The sequence below is a fragment of the Borostomias antarcticus genome, assembly GCF_949987555.1.
Source record: "Borostomias antarcticus genome assembly, chromosome: 21".
NCBI classification, from domain to species: domain Eukaryota; kingdom Metazoa; phylum Chordata; class Actinopteri; order Stomiiformes; family Stomiidae; genus Borostomias; species Borostomias antarcticus.
The window spans coordinates 3,877,381-3,900,791 of record NC_140254.1 but is presented as its reverse complement, the minus strand read 5'-3'; the positions used below and the strand labels follow the sequence as shown (position 1 = coordinate 3,900,791).

Sequence of the window (23,411 nt, the reverse complement as noted above, 5' to 3'; positions counted from 1 at the left end):
AGATGACGTCTTTGAAAGTCATAAAAAAATAGTAAAAAGGTGAGAATTATGAGAGGATGTTGTCAAGTCATAGTTCTACTGTCATAGGCTATTCGTTTTAAAAAATATCCACTGTTTAAGAGCATGTAAGTCTACTTCAATTTCACTGCACTTGCAATTTCTACCAAGTTCGTAGATGCAGCATTATGATACTCACCTTTCAAGTCAAGTCAAGTAGAACTGCATCCCCAGAGGGGCAGTTGGCTTTACAGCAGTATAAAACACATATCGTAATACAAACACTATTATATATATATATATATATATATATATATATATATATATATATATATATATATATATATATATATATATTAGTGGGTTTTGAAACGGGAACCCGAAGGCAAGGTGATGCTGTCTGTGGATGGATTCTGCTTTTATTAACTCTCGTTCTCTTTGAAAATATGAAAAACAGCCTCACAATGTAAAACTGATACAAATCTGACTTGTAGGCTAATAAAACATTGGTGATCCCCGCCGCTTGACAATTTGCCCTATCCCGCAGGGGTGCCGTGAGCATCATAAATATTCAGTGTCGTGAGTGCAGCCCCCTCGTGCAGGTTTGAGGTTTGAATTGAGCGGGGTCCTTTTCTCAGCAGGAATAAACTAGGCAAAAGACGCTTCTGGATTATATAATTTATGCATTTATGGTTTATATATAAAAAGCAGTGACAACCTATAGTGACGGATTCAAAAAGAGTCAAGGTAAAGTTTGCATTTGATTTTCATTTGATTGTCGTGTCAAATGTACTTTATGTGCACAAAGCCTACATTTTCATAGCATATAGACTAGTGAGAAATGCAGCCTATTTGTAATCTCGGTGAGCATAATTGCAATTTATATGAAACACCACATATTGTTGTTGTTTTTTCGTGTAGACTACAGCATAAAAATCTATCTGGAATATTTTGTGCTATCTCTGTGTACAGGGGCTAATTATCCTACTGCTGGCGGTGCAATACTCTGCTGCCTTTTCCATTATGACAGAATAGTAATTGGAATTAATTTTCTACAGATGTTGTCCTCATGTCTAGTTGTCTATAAACGGAGGTCATCACATCTAATAAACTAATCTAAGACTACTGTAGGCTAATATGAGAAACTACAACCATACATGCCCACCTACAGTATTGCAGACTAATGGTTTAAGAGAAAGGGAATAAATACAATGATTGTGAGTGTTGACATTATTTGAAACTCTTTAAACAATCAAAAGCAAATATAAAATGTAATTTGCAAAGGGTTCAATATTTTTATATATATATATATATATATATATATATATATATATATATATATATATATATATATATTGCCATGTCCAAGTAGCTAGTTCCCATCAGTTAGTCTACTGACTGAGTGAGCCTGAACACTGAGCAGTTATTTACAACTCGTTTTCCACCATGATCAGACAAATCATGATGAGACAGTGCTCCAAACCCAGCTTCATTATTCATTATGGTGCTGTCTCCCCCTAGTGTACACAGGAATCAGTCTCCATCATTCATTGGGGCTGTGGCATCACTTCACGATTCCATAAGAAAGGAGTGAAAATTCCATTCTAGTTCTATTCTGCTATATTCTTCTCTAATCCACTCCACTCTATTTGATTCGACTTCATTCTTGTGTTTGGCTGCAAGCTGAGTAGCTGGACCAGAGCAGGCAGGATGAGGAGAGCATCGGAGCTGTTCCTCCTGATGTTGGTGCTGTCCCTCACAGCCCGGTGTCAGGGCAGAAGACGCCAGGGTCAGAGGGGCGACGGCCAGATCGTCCTGAACAAAGGGAAAAGTAAGACATTTTCAGGAAAGTAAAGAATCACATTAAAATCACACCTCTCTGTAAACCATCGCTTGAAACTTAACGTACATATCAATAATGTGATTTCAATCGAGCTGCCATGGAAATCCATGTAGTCGCTACCCACTCTCTGCCACCAACTCTGTCGCCCTGTCTCTGCTCCTCTGCACAGCCCTGATCTGCCCTGTGGAGATCATGTTCATCGTGGACAGCTCGGAGAAGGCCAAGGTGCTGCTGTTTGAGAAGCAGAAGGACTTTGTCCTGAGGTTCAGCACGCGTCTCATGCAGCTGCAGGCGGCAGGGTGGCACATGAGGGTCCGTCTGGCCGCCCTGCAGTACAGCAGCTCTGTCTCCGTGGAGCACAACTTCCGCGACTGGCAGGACGTGGACGTGTTCCAGAGCCGCGTGGCCGCCATGGCCTACATCGGACACGGCACCTACTCGGCCTACGCACTCACCAACGCCACGCAGGTGTTCGGCCGCGAGACGGCAGGCGGCAGCCTGCGGGTGGCGCTGCTGATGACCGACGGGTCGGACCACCCGCGCAGCCCGAGCGCCGTCAGCGCCGCCGCCGAGGCCAAGAACCACAACATCCGGGTCTTCGCCATCAGGCTGTCGGAACTGCCCGCCAGGGAGGGGCCCGCCAGCTCCAAGCTGCGCTCCATCGCCAGCGCCCCACCACAGCACCACATCCTTAGCCTCACTGACAGCATGCTGGAGGACAAACTCTTCAGGGAACTGGTGAGTTTCTGGGCTTGTTGGTGCATGTGGCAGTGTGAGTCATGGTAGGTGGATAAATGTTTGTGCAGGAGTTTGGGTAAAATGTGGAAGTACAGTATATAGCTTGGTAGCTAGGTTTTTCAATCAGGGACACTAATTATCACAAAGTCTTAGCTTATGCCATCACAAATCTCAACTAAGATTTCCCTTAGATGAACTGTAAATGCCCCTCTGGTTGAATATACACTTGTGTGCTTTCTAAATACAAAGAACTCACATGAATTTCCTTGATTCCTTGACTTTTTTTTTATTTTATTTTTTTACAGAACACAATTGTCAACACCGGGGTAAGTTCTAATGTTAACGTCCATGTTAATATCCTCAGTGTTTCCTCTGGAGATGAATCCAGTGATTATGCAGACACAGATGATGTCCTTTAAACTTAATGGAGACATTTACGATGATGACATTATCACCATTGTTGGACCATGCAACCTGTACCTCCTCCCATCTCTTCCTCCCAGTGCCCCGAACCCAGGGCCTGTTTGTGTGACAAAGGGGAGAGGGGTCCCAAGGGAAGCCCAGTAAGTAACCTGCAAACCTTCCCATCTCCTTATATACCAAATACCATTCTCTCCTAGTTATTAACATTGAACACCACACAGACGCACAGTACACTGGCTGACCAGTAGTTAGGGTTGGGTCACCTTGTGGCGGTGAGTACATTAGCCATGACCAGTCATGTCCCCTGGTGATGTGGCGGACAGTTCAAGGTTCACAGGGGTTTACTCTGCTTCAGAAGGGGCCCATAATCCTGCCCACAGTGTGTTATTGCTGGCAGAGCAGCAGACGGACGAGCAGGGCCCTCCCAGCCACAGTGCCCCGTCGGCCCCCTGAATGCAGCAGGTGCATGCGGCCTCTGGTTGGGAGCACAAAGAGTAGGAAGAAGTGTTTCCCACACTGCAAGTGTAGCAGAGGCACGCGGGGCTCGCCGAGAGCGTCTGTGTTTTCACTGCCGGCGCTTTTAAAGAGCGTCCGTCCGCTGGGGAGGGGAAGGGGGGCGGGGCATAGGTCAAGGACGGGAGATTAGGTGCGGGCAAACACGCTGGTCAGGGTGAGCTCCGGGCCTCCACCGCACAGATGTGGAGGTTTAGAAAGCCTAGAGGTCACACAGGGGTCACGCACCGAGGGCTCAGGCTCACCTTATGGTTCTGGACGCGGTGGGAACACGGCCAAAAAAGGGGCCCAAATAATCACGTACTGACCGATCTTTCCCCTCTCCTTTAATCCAGGGGAAAACAGGGGAACCAGGATCTGACGGGGCTCTCGGCCTAAAAGGATCTCGTGTAAGTTTTCATTGTCTGTCTGATGCTAATCCTCCATTTGTTGTGGTGAGCGACACAAAAGGACTGTCCTTTTTCAATGGCTGGGTTTTCCCTGGTCTATGTCAATGTAGGGGGAACCTGGGATCAATGGACTCCCCGGAATGGAAGGCCTAGAGGTACCGTGGCATGCATATTGTTAATACACACCAATCAGTTCTATGTCGGGCCACTACAGCTCTGACAATTTCTCCCTTTCTTTAGGGTCGTCCTGGCGGTAGAGGGGAAAAAGTAAGTATTGTTATGACCTGATCGTGATTTGAAGCCACACTCGTGCTGAAACCAGCGGTCGGAGAATCACAATACGAATGGTACACGGCTCCGCAGTGGCACCACTTGTCACCGTGTCAACACTGCTGCGTGATGCCGAACAAAGGTCCCTGAAAAGAGCAGTTCGCCGCAGCAGATAAGATCAGTTGAATGGCTGCCCGTCACTCACTTTCACGCCAGGGTTTAGACCTCTTTCTTTCTTCTCGGCCTGTTTTCCAGGGGGAGCGAGGCGAGTGCGGTGCCCCTGGGATGAAGGGAGATCAAGTAGGTTTTGTTATCAGTTGTTCTCCCTTGCCCTTGCTCTATGCAGGGTGGAGGCTGTAGACTGATTGTAGACTGATTGTAGACTGATTGTACCATGACGTCTTCTGCCCCCAGGGTCCAGATGGACCTCCAGGCCCCCGAGGACCCAGAGGAGAGCAGGTGACCCACCGTGATGCTCATGTTGCTTGTTGTTGCAGTTAGTTAATTTCATCAACTGATAACTCAGCTAGGGGGTCTACATTCAGTGGAATCAGTCTGTGGGGTTCCCCCCTGAAATTGTGGGTGATCATTGTTTGAGAAGTTCCTATGACACATTCGTCTGAATTTCTCTGATGGTTATTGTGCAATTCCCCCCCTCCCCGGGGATGAATAAAGTACCTACTACTACTACTACTACTACTACTACTACTACTACTACTACTACTACTACTACTACTACAGTACTACTACTATGGAGAATGCATGCTGTGATCAGCCATACCTGTGAATGAGTCAGTGGTCAAATTGAACGATTCCTGTACCACCCCCACATCCGAGTGGAAACAATCAGGAGAGCAGCGAGACTCAGTGAGTTTTTTCACTTCTCCTGCTCTGCACTTATGGAATGTGAGTCAGGGATTAGATTTTATCCCCCTGCCAACGAAGCCTATCTAAAGCAGTGAATCCAAGCCTGCACTGTATTGTTCTAATCATTGAACACACTTTGTCCTATAGGATTAGTGTTTTGGCACATGTTATCCATTCCCGCCCTTCTCCTTAAATGTTTGCCCCTTCCAGCGTTGGCACGATGGATGGCAGCGGCCCTCATCTGAGTGCGTCGGGTTGGGATATAGCCCTGCCCAGGCCCGGGTTCCTATGAGGAGCACCTATGCCAGGAATCTGGGAACTCTGGAGGACATGTCCCTGACTAGATCCCCATCCACATTCCCTCAACTCAGCCAAATAAACATATTAGAAGCCATGCAATGTCCGGATTGAAATTTTGGATCCTCTTCCGATTTGATTGTAATGTCATTGAACATACTAATCTTTTTTTTTGCAGATGCTCTGTGGAGTTTGTGGTAAGCGAGGTAATCCAGGCAACAGTAATCTTGAGCCCAAACCTCTCTCTCTGTTTCAGGGTCCAAGTGGTAGTCCTGGAGACCACGGTCCAGAGGGACCAATTGGGCCCAAAGTAAGGCCTATTGATATTAGTTCGGGATTAGAAAACAACATGAGAGAAATGTACTAGTCAATCTTGAAAAATGGCAATGAATCTCCTCCATAGGGTGACCGTGGGCTACTTGGATTAACTGGACCTTCAGGAGACACTGGCATTGGGTTTCCTGGACCAAAGGTGAACTTCAGATTTGAGGATCCATCTATCCATCGAAATTGTCATGGTGCCCACGCCACAAACAGTCAGTAGGATCTGTAATCTGTCATTTCTTAGACCCCCCCAGTCATTTCAGTATGATATTTCAGGGAGATAAGGGAAACCAAGGACGACCTGGACCAATTGGACCAGCGGGCTTCGGTGAACCTGGCGTACAGGTTAGTACATTCTTCACAACTACTGTGATGCATGCATGCTGTACACTACAGCATTACTGCGCTCTTGTAAATGGCTCGTGTGTTGATCAGATTGTCCACTAGGTGGTACTGTGTTGTAAATAAGACAATGGAGGAAATTATTTGATGATAGCAGGCAATGTCTGATTGTACATGTAGTATAGGACCTTATGTATGTTACATGTCTACTAGGGGCTGCCTGGGCCAGCAGGGCTGCAGGGGTCTCAAGGCTTTCCTGGGGAGGGACTCCCAGGGATAAAGGTCAGTCACTCTGTCGTTAGCTGGAGAACCCCCTCAGTATGGGCCTGAATATGTGGTGTAGAACTCCAGAGTACATGACATTGGTTGTGTTGGACTAGTTTATGATGGCTCAGTGTCTTTGTTCCAGGGTGACCGAGGTTACGAGGGTCTTAAGGGCAGCCGTGGACCCCCGGGGATAGGAGTCATGGGTGAGAAGGTATGGTGGTTTCACCCACATAATGGCAGGTATTGGACAGAACATGGTGTGCTGTAAGGGATGACCTGTGTGGTCTCTGACCTTTGACCTCTAGGGAAACGTAGGTGCCCCAGGGCTGCCAGGCCTGATGGGATTCCCAGGAGCAGGGTTCCAAGGAGAAAAGGCAAGGCCAATCAAAATACTGTGTTCTGTCTCCAAAGTCAGTGTAAATGACGTCTACCAGAATCACCTGCAGTAAAGATTCATTGTTATCCTCTCTGTCTCTCTCTCTCTCTCTCTCTCTCTCTCTCTTTCTCTCTCTCTCTCTCTCGCTCTCTCTCTTTCCTTGTCTCTCTCTATTATTGGATTGCTAATCTGGGTCCCTTTCTCTCTCTCTACAGGGAGACCAGGGGCCAATGGGTCTGTCTGGGCCTAGAGGTCCTCCAGGGCTGGGTATAGTTGGACCTAAGGTGGGTGGGGCCTACAGTATCATACCTCTTTAACTGCTGCCCTGTCAGATGGATGGTGGAATTCCACAGTCCTTTAGAAAAGAAAGTCTGGATTCATCTGATGTGTGTCGTGGACCTCTAGGGGGACCAGGGCTTTCCAGGGGATCACGGACTCCAGGGAGAGAGAGGTTTCGGGGAGCCGGGGCCAAAGGTGAGGAAACAACGCAGCGCGCCACACAGAATGTTTTTTGTGTGCAGTGTTTGTATTCTTGTAAAGGTACAGTGTATTATTGTTTCTCAAAGCAGAACAGTGAGAATATATATCACATTGCACCTCTAAACTGGATCACATTTGGTTGAAAGAACGGTCTAAGTGTTGAATGCAGGTGTTGAATGTGGAAGACCTGATCTGACATCTGTGCACCACTCCAGGGAGAGCCTGGACCTGACGGGGCCCCCGGGATCCCTGGCATCCCCGGGGAAGATGGAGCTGTCGGCCCTAAGGTGAGCAGCTCTGCCGTACTACAGGTCAAAGGCCACGGGGTGTTGCTCAGTTCTCACTGACTGTAGAGCCAGAGAGAGATTGATTTGTGTCCTGTCCTTTTATTGTTCTGTGATTATGTGCACTTTATTCTGTTTTTTGTTTTAGTTTATTTTATATATTGTACAGCACTTTGGTGCAACTTCGGTTGATTTTAAACGTGCTTTATAAATAAAGTTGACCTTGACCTTGACCTTGATTGTATCGCGTATCCCTAATACACTCCAAACACGCTCCATTATGCTTTTTGAATGGTGATACTGATTATTTTTTTCTGACATCCCTTCCTTGTTCTCCTGTGATCATTAAACAAGGGGGAGATGGGATTGGCTGGCCTCCGGGGCCCGGAAGGCACGCCTGGGAAAGGAATTCCCGGAGAGAAGGTAGGATCAAGTCATCTCACAGGTGCCATACAGGAGTCATAAACTCCACCTTTATTATGCCAGAGGACTCTAGTGATTAACGCAATACAGTACACAAAGACGTGAACATCCTGTGTCTACAATAGTATGACGATCGAGCAAATACCTTATTGCGTAAGCGTATTGAAATCCACCGTCCATGTACATTGTGTTCAGTAAATACTGTAACTGTATCCTGATTGTGCTGACCAAAAGTCAATAGTTTTCAGTCATAAATATTCCATACAGTTTGCTTTTGTGCGTCACCTCTGAAAGAGAATGTAGCAGTATACGCCTTTATTAAAAGATGTTGGCCGGGTTTCCCGAATGAGTTAAGAAGCACTTAACTGAGTTAAACCCGGCCATTGACAGTAGAGATACGATTCATATACACATATACACAGCAACAGATGTTTGTCATTTTCTTTCCTTTGACACTGTAGTTGAATCATTTCTCAAACTTTTCACATTTTCATTGCATCCTGGTATTGTAACGGTAAAATAGCATTTGGATATTAAAGCCAGCATCAGCCCATGTGTGCATCCCTAAGTCGTTGCCTTGTTCATGTGCATCTTCTGCATGGTCACTCAACACAATCATCCACCTGATGACAGAGGAGTTCTCTGAAGGCTGGGCTGATAAGTGGGCTTTTCTCATCAGGGTTATTCCGCTATATTTCCAGTTGAGTTTGATTAGGTGCATTTTGGGAAATGCCTGTTGTTTATATCAAACAACAATGAAAAAACATGAGCAAAAACATGTGCTGTTATAAGGCGCCGAGTGCCTCTACAGCTCAATAGGTGTGTCTGAATTTTAGAAATCTCTGTTGAATTGAATTGGAATTTAACACCGATTCTCAACTCAGAATTGACTCCAACCCTGGCAGCCATAGTACAGTACATAGTCAGTCCTGCTTTGACTGTATTTGACCTTTGTCTGTACGCAGGGAGACCGAGGTGACCGGGGGCTCAGGGGACTCCCAGGATCCTCAGGACCAGTGGGACCAGCAGGAGCCAAGGTATGTTGAACATGGGTTCCACCTAGGGAGGTTTAGATTTTATTTTATGGCTTTAGTTTTTATCTCATAGTGGGAATGTGAAGGTCACGTCAAGGTCACAACCGAGGTGTGTGGGACAGGCAGCCACGGAGTCACTAAGCCAAGGTCGCGCTGAGATGACGGTGTTTATAGCGGGCTGTATGTGAGCTGCTTAGGAATGTTGGGGTTTACGGTACAGGGTCATCTTGAACAAGGGTGGCATTGGGCTTGGTGTTAGCATTTGTTTTAGGGTTTGTTTTAAATTCTCTGTTTAATGGGAGGGTGTGGTGCTGGGGGTGTGCTCTGAGGTTCATAGTCAAGTGAAGTCCTTGGAATGCCTGTTTGAATCCAATGTATAATGGTAAAGAATACAATGTCATATACCATTTTTTTACCCACACAAATTGCTTACAAGATATACAATAACCCCTACCATCACTGCTTTTCAACTTACAGTAATGAATTAACTTGTGTCACCAGAGCACAATGCAATTATTTGTTTTATTAACTGCTGTCCAACAGTTAAACTCCTAATGATTATACCCATAGATGATAATACCTGTTGTATTTAGAACTGGTTGAGTGAGTGTGTTGAGATAATCAGTAATGGTGTCATTAGAGGGTGGTGATGTGTGTTTTCAGGGTGAGCCTGGCAGCTTGGGAATGATGGGAATACCTGGGCCCCCTGGACGAGGACTTCCTGGGGAAAAGGTCATCTTTCCCCTCTCTCTCTCTCTCTCTCTCTCTCTCTCTCTCTCTCTCTCTCTCTCTCTCTCTCTCTCTCTCTCACACACACACACACACACACACACACACACACACACACACACACACACACACACACACAATTAAATTATGATACCATTCTATTTAGTGTGCCGCAGCCAAATGGAACAGGGACATAACTGATGTTATTAATTACACCTGTGTTTGAGCTGCTTTAACATGTCAAAATGGCAGCTGTGAAATGGGTTTGTCTTGTGATGTGATTTCTCCCCCCTCCTCTCTCTTTCTCACAAAAACACATACACACACAAATACTCATTCACTCACACTCTGTACTACAGTTTCTATGAGTGTTTACAGTGTGCTTGTGCTTGTCTTCTTATTGGCAGGGAGAGCCCGGGCCAGTGGGGCCATCTGGGCCAGTAGGGGAGCCCGGAGTGGGGATCACTGGGCCGAAGGTATCACTGATACACTGGACACCAGCTTCTTCTGTCGACATGGACTACTGAGCACTCTTGAGTAACAGCGCTGTGTGTGTGTTTGTGTGTGTGTGTGTGTGTGTGTGTGTGTGTGTGTGTGTGTGTGTGTGTGTGTGTGTGTGTGTGTGTGTGTCAGGGTGACAGAGGGCATCCTGGAATAGTGGGGCCACCAGGGCTGAAGGGAGAGGGGTACCCAGGACCTCAGGTGAGAATGGGTAGAGGGACTGATTGAGAACATTTTGGGGGCAGTGTTGGTAATGAATATTCATGGGAGGTGAATAGATAGTCTGAAGCTTGTTTGTTTTAATAAACAGGGACTTCCAGGGTTGCCCGGACAAGCAGGGGAGATGGGACCAGAGGGAAAAGGATTACCCGGTCCTAAGGTACAGTAAGTCCCCTCTCTCCATGATTCTCTCTCTTTCCCTCTCCCTCCTTTCTCTTTCTCTCCCACCTCTCTTTTTCTCTCTCTGGCTCACATACACACAGCTATCACACATCTGTGCACAGTGAGTCACGTGGGTGAGTGGGTCATGTGTTTCAGGGTGACAGAGGCTCCAGCGGGGTCCCAGGTCCATCTGGACCTCCAGGGATCGGCCTGCTGGGACCCAAGGTCTGTGCCCTGCTGGAAACACAGAACTTCTCATATTCACCCTTTCAGTTTACCAGGAGAATGTTACTTTGGAATATAAATGATACAGTGAGAGATTGTTGTGTGCGTGTTGATGTCCGCAGGGCTCGGTGGGCCAATCTGGCGCTCCTGGGTCGCCAGGTTTCCCTGGGGAGGGCATCCAGGGGACAAAGGTAACGCCACACCCACAGTTGATTGCCATGGCTGCCAGTGACTTAGTTATTGTCCAGGCTGGGGTTAATTTAATTATGGGGATTTGAATAATATTAGGCCTATGTAGGCCATGTCAGATGTGACCTCTTAAGGTTACGTTACCATGCAGATAAAGGGCCTTTGGGTCTACTGGTTTAAAGCCCTCCTGAAACTGGCATAGCTGTGGGCGTTCATGATTGATGTAGTGGAAGACTAACAGATGAAAATGAATTAGCATTAAAAGTTTTTGTAAATGTAAATGTTACATTGCATGCATTTAATGCTACTTTTAATGCCATGTTTAGTACTATCTTGATGCTTACTGTATGTTACAAGTGATAAGTTAAGGATAGTATTGTTTTTGATTTATGTTAATATATTTTTATGTCAGATAATATTAATTAATTTATCCCATGCCGTCATCGCAACAGTACAGGACCAGAATAGAGCCTGGTCTACAAGTCTGAATATGTTGTTGACGGCCCCCTCCCCACCCTCCAAAAAACATTGGTGCTGTGTATTTGTCTGTCTTGCCTCTGTGTGACCCATAGGGAGAGCCGGGCTTCCAGGGGCCAATGGGTCCTCGGGGGCCTCCAGGGGACAGCCTGGCAGGAGAGAAGGTACAGACAGCACAGACTGTGTGTCCATGGCAGCAGAGACATGGTCTCTCATGGTTTATTGTAAACATGGATGTTGGTGTGATAAATCCTGCTTTCCGTCTGTACACACAGGGAGACAGGGGCATCGCTGGTGGCCGTGGAAAGAAGGGGGATAAAGGAGAGTTGGGAGAAGCAGGATCAACAGGACCAATGGTATCATAGCCATGAAACATATTCTAGTTTCATGTTATTGAATTGAATTTCACTGAATTTTAACTACGTTCTGTCATTCCAATTGTGCTTCCTGGAAGTGTGTTCAATGAAATGAACTGGAATTTTCACAGCAATTCTCAAGCAATTTGTAATTTATCACATCCCTGTTATAATACATATGTACTGTACAGAATATCTCTTTGCATAAGCAAAATATGACAGTTGTAGGTAAAGACATAAACTAATGTTTGAAATATTGCAGGGGAAGACGGGAGAGAAGGGGGGACCTGGACTGACAGTAAGTAGAGTTGAAGGACAAACAGGATTTCCTGCTGTTTTAGTTCAGTGTCATCAGTGAGCCTACTGTATACTTTGAGCTTGAGTATCTCAATGTATGTCATGAATGTATTATTCTTCTATCTACAGAAAGAAGAAATTATCAAAATAATACGAGAGATCTGTGGTAAGTTAGACAGTACATACTGTATAATATTTGAGCACCAGGTTTTGGGTCGATGCAATCCAGTCAAGTTAAATGAATGAATGAATGAATTAATTAATGTTTTTTTCATCCTTGAACTAAGAACTTCAGCTTTGAACACAGTGTTGATCCCATGATGTCCAGAGACAAGCCACACCTGTCTCTACTGACTGACTGCTACCAGAGCATATACACAATATATACATAAGGAATGAGATTGTCTTTTTGGTTTGTGTGTGAAGGCTGTGGGCTGAAGTGCCGGGAGAGCCCTTTGGAGCTGGTGTTTGTGATCGACAGCTCCGAGAGCGTGGGCCCCGACAACTTTGAGGTGGTGAAGGACTTTGTGAACGCCCTGATCGACCGCGTGTCGGTGAGCCGCGAGGCTAGCCGCATCGGTGTGGTGCTCTACAGTCACGTGGACGTGGTGGTGGTCAGCCTGAAGCATCAGTCCAGCCAGGACGTCACGGCTGCCGTCAGGAAGATGCCCTACCTGGGCGAGGGCACCTTCACGGGCAGCGCCATCCAGAAGGCCAACCAGCTGTTCCGCGCCGCGCGGCCCGGCGTCAGGAAGGTGGCGGTGGTGCTGACGGACGGGCAGGCAGACCGGCGTGACGTGGTGCAGCCCGAGGAGGCAGCCAGGGAGGCCCACGCCGCCGGCATTGAGATGTTTGTCATCGGCGTGGTGAACAACAACGATCCCCTGTATACAGAGTTCCAGGCTGAGATGAACGCCATCGCCTCCGATCCAGATGAGGAGCATGTGTACCTCATAGATGACTTCATGACTCTACCCAGTAAGCTGTTATTCCTATTCACTTGAACCCTTACCCAATGAATTCATGCATTGGCTGGATCATCCTTTTTCTTCTCAAAGATGGACACAAATACTAATTGTCAGTGGTTACCCAGGGTGACTGTCGGTGTGCTAACCTTCTTCTTCTTGTCCTGTAACAGCCCTGGAGAGCAAGCTGCTGAGCCGGATCTGTGAGTATGACGATGGAACACTCTTCATCCCCAACACCTTCCTCCCCCCTGTCCCAGGACCCACTCCTGAGATTGACAGAGAGGTTCCAGAAAGGGGGGCGTCACCCACTTTCGATGAGGACTACAGACGAGTAAGATGGCAGGAAGTAGACACTATGGATTATTGTATAGAAATCTTAACTTTGTGCCGTGGCGTGTTCACATACAGTCATTCCAATCACTCCATGTTTTCTCTCCAGCCCCACTCACCCACAGAAGCTGTGACTCCCCCGCCCCCCCGGTCCCCCTGGTCAGAGGACTTCGATGGGAACGCCGTTGAAAACAGTTTGGTGAAGGAGCCCATCAACGAGCTCCCTGACATAGTTGCCTCCCCGGGGACCAGAGGGAAGCAGCGGTCCCCAGTCATCTCAGTGGTGGGCCCCCAGACCCCCAATAATTGGCTCTACGTCCCCGAGACCACACAGGGCCCCCTCACTCAGCCAGCCCCACTACCAGACATCTTTGTGCCAGGTGAGCCCCATTTGAAAATAGTACAACATTGGTACCACATGATATGTTGGGAGGCAGGAGCGATCAGGAGTCCTAATACTGGCTGACTTTCACAAGCCTATTTAATACATACATACATACATACATACATACATACATACATACATACATACATACATACATACATACATACATACATACATACATACATACATACATAAACAAACAAACAAACAAACAAATAAATAAATAAATAAATAAATAAATAAATAATCTACATCCAAATCTTAACGATTGCATCTTTAAATTCATTTAAATATAATGTATGTAAATAAAATGCCTTAAAGGAGAATGCTCGTTTTTGACAACCTGGACCTTATTTACGGGATATTATAAGACGTTTGACTCACCGAGATAACTTTGGTGTAATTCGGAGGCCTGTAGAAGAAATGTAAAATCCAGCCGAGCCAAGTATATCCATGTAATGGCGGTGGACGGGGCACTGAGAATGCAGCTTCTAAAAAATCTATTTTCTGCCGCGAAACGGTTGTTTTCAACCTTTCAATCTGTCTTTATGAATCGCTAGTTGTGCTTGCATAGAGCGAGGGCTTGTTGTGGTTTTTCACATGCCTCTGTAATATGATCTTTAGAAACGTCTTTAGAAACTAAATAGCTTCCCCATTTGCTCCAGCACGCATGCGCACAGCGCGCAGACTGGCTATTCTCTGTTACTCTGTAGGCTACACTCGCGGCTCACATTCTCTACTCTACGATCGGCTTGTTGGTGCCTGGAATATTGTGTGCAATATGCCTGAATATTTATCAGATTTTGAGGATATAGAAGATGACTTAGAATATGATGGACGGCGATCGTAGCGTAGAGAATGTGAGCCGCGAGTGTAGCCTACAGACGGAGAATAGCCAGTTTGCGCGCTGTGCTAACTGCCGTTGTTTTCGCGTTTGGAAATACATCGGAGTGAATGCAGCTGATGGCTAACTATGGCTCATTCACCTCCATGTATTTCCAAACGCGACAAACAATCAAAGTCTGGTAATGATGAGTTTGTAACCCCGATAGTGTATTTAGCCAGTTATTTTGACTATTTCGGTTCTTGAAGTGGTGTTTTTACAGCAAACTTTTAACATTGAAGTCAACGGGCACTTCCGCATCCGCACCCCAGACCAATATGGCTGCCAGGTGAATAAGGCGAATTGAAGATATAGGGAACAGTTCTGATTGGTAGCGTTGGTTTTCAGTGTGTTCTAGTGAATTTTCGATGGAGATGTCTCCAGACTTTCGGAGGCAGCGATCTCGAAGGTCTGGCATCGCAAGACTACCATGTGTTTGTCTATCTGTTAGTTTGTCTGTTGTCTGTAGTTAGTCAGCAGGATTGCTCAAAAACTACCAGACCATGGAGGTTGGTGGAGGAGTGTAGCATATGGGCCAACTTAGAACCCATCATATTTTTGTAAAAGCATGACTGTTTCTATATTTCTAGTACAATCATTGCTGAAAATACTGTACATGTTCAAGAACAGTTCAGTGGCCATACTGTCTATTATCTCAACAAACCAACTCAACTGGGAATGTTGGTCTGTGGTGCCTTATATAACACTTATTACGATAGCAGCTACTATGAACGACAGTTAAATGCAAATAATGCCTGTTACGGAGATCGCTGACTGGGTTTGCACAGCAAAGACGCAGAGCGCTCTGCTTGTTTGCTGTGCAAACCTGGCCAGTTTCGGAGAACGCTAGCTAATGATAATATTGCAAAACTTTGTTGGAAAACTTTGTTCGCATTTCTACTTTCCCCCTTCAATAGCCTGTTCTAGCTTTTGACAAGTGCTTTGACAGCTGGTGCTAAGAGGTGGGTCTACAGGTTCACTGTGCATTTTGTTTTAATTAGCCAGCCTTTTTGTCAAGCATACTGTCAGATCATGTTCACTGTTTATTATTGACAGAAATGCTTGCAGAAATGCTTAATAAAGTTAGTTTTCTGGATTATTGTGACTGGCATCAGTCAAGCAACAAGTGATTGTAGGTAGCACAGAGGGATTCTAATGACAGTCAGCAGTGAGCAAAGCATAACACATTACTTTATACTTTAATGTAGAAAATGAGTAAATGGCACATATTTTTTGTCTTTGGCAAGTGTCCATGGTCTAAACAGTATAATACACTGATGTGTGCTGTTATTGAAAAATGAAGCACTGTTTTTTTTATTTATTTTAATCTCTTATTGACGGCATTGACTGAACAGCTAGATTTCTATCCATGTGTAACTAATATTGTAGCACCATTTTCTAGAGAGCAGCAGCATCCCCCACAAACTCATCTCATACATTGCAAACATTTTGTTGCTACAATGTTTCCAAAACTTGGAATGCACTCTGGTGCTGCACTCTTTGTCAGTGGCTCTGCTTGTTTATCATAAACGAAACAAGTAGCAAAATGACTTGGGGGGCCAATATCTCTAGCTAACTGTAAAGTAAGTAGCTTACTCTATTGTTGCATTGCGTTAACAGTTGGTAAAAAAAAAATATATATAATATATATATATATATATATATATATATGTTTTTTCTAAAACCAAATGTGTTCGTTCAGCCAAACTAAGGCTATGCTACCCAGATGGGACCATCATTTGTGACTGGATGGCTGACCATATACTGTATTCATACATACTAGTACAGTGCCAATTATGGCTGTTATGCACGTTGCTATGCATTATAAGATTGATGTCGTCGTAGAACAGAAAAGTACTCATTTCTCCATTCACATAAGTGTTTTATCCATAGTAACCCTGCAGGGAAGGATGTTTTCCAGTCATGACTATCAGTATAGTCATGTCAAAACTTCCCCAGAAACGTAATCTGAAGGTACAGAGCATAGCTTTTTAGGCTGTGCTGGACACAATCCAAACATGAATATGTACATTTTGCTGAACCAATATTTGTAGAGATAACAAAAGACAAGGCAGTCTGGCAGATCAATAGCTGACCTGTGCGTAAGATACCACAGAGCAAGATTTATTGCTCTGAAACCCTAAGGCCAGGTCATCTGGAGAGTTGTAAAGTTATCAACATTCCCCCTGTCTGACATGGCCCTAGGACAAGGTGGGCAAAGGTGGAGGTGACATGAGAAGTTCTCTCTCAACTAAATAAAATGAATGTACTCAACAATGAGCGTCGAGCGGCACAGTGGCGCAGTGCATGTCCCCTCAAAGCAAGATGGTCGTCGATAAGCCCACAACACCTCGGATGGGCCTCGACAGCAGAACCAGTGTTCTCCAACTACCCTCTCAATCAACCACACCTGCTTGCTGACATCAGCCACCAGCTTTTTCCTTGCTACTCTTTCAGTGCCAAGGAAGGCTCTCCAGAGTGACTGGCCTGCAAAGCCCCTGCAGCCAACCTGTAGAGTCCACGCTGCCTATCCTTTTGGCTGACTCATGGATGAGTCATGTGCCTCCTCTATCCTCTCCTCCCAAGCGACGCTGGGCTCCATGAGGACCGCCTGCTTGGTGCCTCTAGACCAGAGGATCTGGCCTGAAGCTTGTGCTGGTTATTTCCTCTGGAAATCTGAGCTGCTTCTTTTTTTTTTTTTTTTGTGTTTTTTTAAGAGGGCATTTCTGCTTTGTTGAGATAGAACAGTGCAAGGACAGACAGGGAAGGTGGGAGGGAGGGAGGGAGGGAGAGAGAGAGAGAGAGAGCTGCGGCATGGACTAGCCTTTACATGGTAAGTGCCTCAACCCATTGAGGCACCAGGGCGCCCATCTGAGCTGCTTCTTGAGGTCTTCCTGCATCTCCCAATCAACCTCTGTTGCAAGAATCCATTTACTCTTGGCTCCCAGATTATTCCAGTCCAGATACACATCTTTTAACGTGTGAGTAACAGTAAACACAATCATTTGATAGGAATATGCAAGGAAACGCATGTCTGTGAAATAAACAACATTTGGAAGATCCATCTTGGTTCAGGCTAGGTATTCTACATTTACTAGAAATAGTGCTCAGAGAGCACAGAACTCCGCCCATGAATACATTTTGCGGGTCTGTGCATGTGCATGTGTGTGCGCATGCACAGCCATTTCAGTCCCATTTCAGTCCCCCACCTTTGACAATGAATGGTGGGAATTTTTCACTCCTGACCAAAAAATCCCTAAATGTCCAAAAAATGAATGGAGGTGAATGGGCGGCCATGTTTGGGCAGCTCTGTGGCACCCCCCCAGGTGGCATCTGGCAGGGGGAAGTTTGGTGCACTCCAGGCTCGCCCCCCACACACCCCAGTCCAAACCCTGTGTCTCTAGCGCCCCCACACGGTGAGCTGGCTTCGCTCAAAGTTTTGTTTTAATTCGTGGATCCACCCTGTGATTCGGATTTGCTCCAAAATTGAATGGGTTCTTCATCCCAAAGTCAGAACAGAAAAGGAGAAAATGGCTTTTAGTTATTCGGCTCCTTCTGCCTGGAACATGTTAGAAAATGATCTCAAACTTGAGGAGCAGGTCTCAATAGATGTTTTTTAATCCACTATGAAGGTTTTAGAGGTGGATTTAACAGTATGTTCATGTTTTTAACTAGCGTATTGCCATATAGCCAAATCACCAAGTCATGTGTGTAAACTGTATTACTGTTGCATCTCTGTGTTTCTGTTGTATATTTCCATCTGTAACCCTGTGTTTGGATTGCACTGCTGCCTCTCTTGGCTAGGTCTCTCTTGAAAAAGAGATTTTTAATCTCAATGGGACTTTTTCCTGGTTAAATAAAGGCTAAATAAAAGTTAATAAAATAAAATCGTTAGTTTCATGAAAATTGGTTGGTAGCTTGTATGTAATCCTGCTTACTAACTAACTAACACACGCCATCACACACTCCACCGAAAACATTACCTCTCACCCTGTGCTGGAGGTCAATATATATATCAGCAGCTCTTGACCTCTCTCTCACCAACCATTTTTTGTAAATTTGGTCTTAAATTGTATTCCAAGTGGCATTGAAAATGTCTTGAATGTATTAAAGTCTTACATTTAACTTGCTGAAACTGGCAGATATCCTCCATTTCCTTCTAATTCTCATAATTTCAGTTAAATATTTATTTTTCTACTGTCCACCCAGCTTAATGTTTACATTCAGTTCCATGAAAATTGTGCAATGTTTTTTAAAGGTTGACACATGAACAAACTCTGTGTCTTTCAGATGTAGGCTGTAGGCAGTCCTTGGACCCAGGACCATGCCGGCAGTACTTGGTCAGATGGTACTATGACCCGGAGGCGAACGCCTGTGCCCAGTTCTGGTATGGAGGTTGCCAGGGCAATGCAAACAGATTTGAGACAGAGGCGAATTGCAAGAATGCCTGCGTCCACACGTAACAGATACTGTTTTTAGGAGAGGAGCCGTGTGCTAAGCCAGCAGGTTCCTCAATGATGTCTCAGCAGATCAGAAGGATGCACTGACCAGGACATGGGCCTATCACTCACCATTTGACCAAAGCTCAGGCAGTCGTTGCCAAGGAAGGGAAGTGGCTGATCATCAGCAGAGACCTGTGCACTGTCTTTATTTCTGTGTCATCTCTGTTACAGTATGTAGTCTGTGGACCAACCCTCTGTATAAAATGTATGTTCTATCTGTTAATAGCTGTCACAGTTTTTATATTTCGTTTTGGGGTATAAAATACTAAAATGTTTTTCCTTTTTTCATCTAGGCTATTTTGTCGTTAGTAAAATAATTTCATTTTACTATGGTGCCTAAAAGACACCTTAAAGCTGTTGTCAGCCATATTTACGGTAAAGTCCATATTGTTGTAGGGTATAACAAACAGGAAGAATATACGTCTTTGTAAGCACCCGTAAATGATCTAATTATCTATGGCTTCAAGTCATGTTTTGTAAATTACTTGAGTATTACAGATATAAACATTGAAAACAAATGCAATGCATTTGCTGCATTGTTTACATTTGTCTCACATGGTATTTTGTGGTACTGTAGGCTATATATGCACAAGAGATTTTGTGTACTGTACTTTTGGTAACTTCAAAAAAAATGTTGAACATAACAGATCTATGTATGTGTGTTCTTAACCCCAGTTCATTTTTATCTAAAGCCTTAGTTGTCTTAACTGAATGTAACTGATCAATGGTTCTAGACCTTCAGAGTTCTGTAGAAGACATACAGTAGTTCCATCTATTCATGTCAGTTAACAAACAACTAACCTCTTGAGATACTGTATTGTACGTTGTTGTATGTTGTAAAGAACAAACACTTAACTGTAAAAAAAAACACATTTTTAAATGAAATATTGTTTAATTGTTTAACATTGTACAACAGAAGGAAATGTAAACCCAGACATGTTGCATTTCTTGGCTGTACCACAAAATTAACTTGTTTTAATAAATAATACAAAGTACAAAAAATAGACTGAATTTAACATTTATCCATTTACCCTCTTAACAGTGAATATATTATGTACAGCAATATGATACAGAGAAGGGAGAGAATGCACGTCAGTTTGCTTGTGCAAACCTACAGTAATTAAAAAATACTGTACAAAAAATGACATACAGTACAGTGCAGCAATAGCTAGCAATAACTCATGAGGGGGGGGTGTATATCGACGAGGCAGAGTGCAGTCGACCAGTACAACCCAAGGTATGGGTTGTGGTATTGACAATATACCACAATCCTCAAGCGAGTTATTGCTTTTATACAATAGTTACATCGTCTGGAAACATTATGGGATAATAGTTACATAGCAACCATTGTTTTATTCCTCTGTGTAAGTTTATCAGGATTGTATCTGTACTTGTACCCATATGGGCGCAGATGGTAGGTCAAGTACTGCAGGGTGTACATCTCCACAGGGTAAATGTAGTGAAATGACACTGCAAAATCTGAGCAGCAGTCTGGGCCCTGGGAAGAGAGGAAAAGGCAAGTTTGAGCACAAAGTTATTATGTATGGTAATTGTGTATGACAACACATGCCTGATTAACATACTATAATATAATTACCAGGAGTACATTACAGTATGTCATCTTATGTTATAGCACATGAAAGAGACACAATGTGAAAATGTGTGCATTGTGTATTATGGTGATGTGCTCACCTCTCGTGGAGTATAGTGGTCATAAAGCAGGTACCATGGGCGTTCTCTGGGTGATTGTCTTATCAAGTAATACTCTGGTGGGAAAGGGTGAAAGGTTTGCCGACCTTGTAGGTCTCTGGAGTCCCCAGGATCCACATTCATGGTGTCCATGCACTGTCCCAGAGCCATGTCCTCAATGGACGAGTAGTGTGTACATTCCCCGCTCTCAAACCCCCCTATGAATCTTCGGAGCGCCTCCTTGCTGAGGACATAGCCTGCCCCCCCACTCATGTACCCCTGTGAGACGAAAGGGGAAAACCTTCGGCCCAAGTACACCGGCTTCTCCGGGTCAAACTTTGACAGGGTGTGGCGAAGATTCTCGACAACGACAAAGGTGTCATCATCAGCTTTCAGGAACCAGTCCGCATCATTGAAGTGGTGCTGGTGGATGTACTGGAAGGCTCTGATGGTCTTCCAGTAGAGCTGCTCCCTACCCTCAGTCACGTTCAATCCCACTGTGGGGAAGTCCGTCTCCACTGAACTCATGTACAGCACTTTGTTACAGCGCTTGGTCCACGTGGCCGGGAGGTGTTTGGTTCTGGACTCCAGAGTCTTTGGTCCTGTCATGATCCAGCACAGCACTCGTATTGTCTGGGAGAGATTGGCTGCCACACTTCTGTCCTCATCTGGAGGGCGTAAGAAAAAATGTTTTAAAATGTCAATGTGTTTCACACACATTAGAAGTACAGTAACATAATCAAGCCTATAATCAAACTAATCAAAACTGCCTCTCTTACTCTGAAAATGTAATTTAATGTTATTTATTGCTTTATAAATGTTCTTAGCCATTAGACAAACATACTCCAGGAGCTTGCTCGATCGCCTTGTTGAGAGGGGTCAGGGGTCATATTTTTTATTATCTGGCCCCTGGGTGATACTGGATTTTTGCTTCCCTCTGGAATATGTAGGGGTGGGACGTATGCCCACCTCCCTTGTTCTCTGTAAAGCGCATTGTGTTGCCTCTGGGTATGAAATGCGCTATACAAATAAAGCTTTGATTGATTGATTGACTTTCACCGACTTTGACATTAGTATTGCAAGAACATGGCGCTCTGATTATGTGGATGCTCAGGTGAGTTTTGTAATCTGTTCGTTTTCATATTAACTATTGATACCTGATCACAGTAAGAATGATTTTTGGAGAAAAAAATGAAAGCGACAAGGCTTCCATAGCTCACTGTACCTGAATGAATATGCCGTGGAACACGCCTGCCATTTTCCACATTACTGTGCTTTCCCCGTGAGAGCAAGGCTTGTGCTGACCCATAATCTGAGTATGGGAGGAATCGGACAGTAAGGAACCCTATCCAAAATCCAGACACAAGGAGGAGACGCGACTGTGTATACCTCATTCCCTCTGGAGACCCTCTGATCCTGTTGACATAAAATACATTCCATACATTCTTCGTTTCAATAAGGACAAACACATTGGAATGGTATCAACCAAAAGTGCACCTTCACAATTGTCCATGTATGTGTTAATTACAACAAATACATTGTATATTAATATGCTGAATTAAACATAAGGGTCTTATAGATGAAATGTATCTGTTGTCTTGACATTAAAGTGCCTCAATCATTCGTATTTTTGTCATACCTGTCCACTCAGAAAGTGTTTCAAAAGTGTTGTCCTGTTCTCCTACCAAGAATAATGTCACCACAAGGAGGGAGGTCTGAGGTGTTATGAGTGGGAGTGCTGTGCATGAGGGAGATTTAAGGTGCTGCCATAGGAATGTTTTACAGGAAAAGCACCTCCCACCTGCAAGACCAGATGGCTAAGGTGTAGCTAAACCCTCTGTCACTGTGCGTGTGTGTGTGGAAAGAGTATTTACCTGATTTGGTTGGGAAATATCCAACAGGAAAGTGTTGGATATTTCCCCTGGCAGGCATTGAATCTGTAATAGGCCTACTCATTAGGGCAGTACTGTACTATATGAGAGGGAAAGAGAGAGTTTATATAATGGTCCATATGAAAATGTTGACAGACTGTGCACTCTTGAGATATTAGTACTCATTGCTCATGTCACAGCTAACCATACAGTATATGGATCTTTATGGGCATATATAGAATATGAGATATAGGTTAGCTGTGAATTAGCTGTTACAGAGCAATGAGGTCAGGCCATTCACCGCGGGCCAGGCCAGTGCTCCCGATGGCCAGTCCGCCCCTGAAGGTGATATATAACATTTTAATGTCGACGAATCATAAAACAAACAAAAAATCCAGAGCTTTTGGGGCGGAATAAAAGTATTGCTTTTCCCCAAAAAAATGATCATGTATCATTCATATGAAAAGTTTTGACGGGTCTGAAATTAATGTTGTGTTTATCTCTGTCTGAGGTTTGGTTTACATAGGCTACCTCTAACAAGGCTTGTGAGCCCTAATATTACAGTTGGTGCCATGTGGTATGTCTGGAGGTGGATCAGGAGTTTTAATAGCCTCTACTATTGGCTCACGAGCAGTGATGCCAACTTAGCAACTTTCCAGACCCCCCTGGCGACTTAATGAAAAGCGACTAGCGACAAATCTAGCTACTTTTTCTGGTCATTTGGGGAATTATTGTGTTGACAAGGAAGCGAGCTCAGCTCA

At 44.7% G+C, this 23,411-nt stretch overlaps 2 protein-coding genes across 2 annotated transcripts; one reads left to right on the top strand and one right to left on the bottom strand.

Moving 5' to 3' along the window:
* Positions 1–1,707: 1,707 nt before the first annotated feature.
* Positions 1,708–19,051, top strand: col28a1a (collagen, type XXVIII, alpha 1a; the record flags this gene model as incomplete). Its single annotated transcript, XM_084455545.1, has 34 exons — positions 1,708–1,828; positions 2,010–2,578; positions 2,884–2,904; positions 3,082–3,141; positions 3,850–3,903; positions 4,014–4,058; positions 4,144–4,170; positions 4,429–4,473; positions 4,588–4,632; positions 5,594–5,647; positions 5,741–5,809; positions 5,938–6,006; positions 6,217–6,285; positions 6,413–6,481; positions 6,576–6,644; positions 6,862–6,930; positions 7,052–7,120; positions 7,342–7,413; positions 7,765–7,833; positions 8,799–8,870; positions 9,531–9,599; positions 10,004–10,072; positions 10,230–10,298; positions 10,408–10,476; positions 10,635–10,703; positions 10,826–10,894; positions 11,465–11,533; positions 11,645–11,725; positions 11,988–12,023; positions 12,152–12,188; positions 12,449–13,000; positions 13,161–13,321; positions 13,430–13,700; positions 18,879–19,051. 34 exons carry the CDS (start codon positions 1,708–1,710, stop codon positions 19,049–19,051), a joined length of 3,531 nt encoding a protein of 1,176 aa, XP_084311671.1.
* A 1,372-nt stretch (positions 19,052–20,423) lies between these two features.
* Positions 20,424–22,023, bottom strand: c1galt1a (core 1 synthase, glycoprotein-N-acetylgalactosamine 3-beta-galactosyltransferase 1a; the record flags this gene model as incomplete). Its single annotated transcript, XM_084455544.1, has 3 exons — positions 22,005–22,023; positions 20,783–21,447; positions 20,424–20,588 (listed from the first exon to the last, which is right to left on the bottom strand). Exons 2-3 carry the CDS (start codon positions 21,386–21,388, stop codon positions 20,424–20,426), a joined length of 771 nt encoding a protein of 256 aa, XP_084311670.1. The 5' UTR covers positions 21,389–21,447; positions 22,005–22,023.
* Between the last annotated feature and the right edge of the window lie 1,388 nt (positions 22,024–23,411).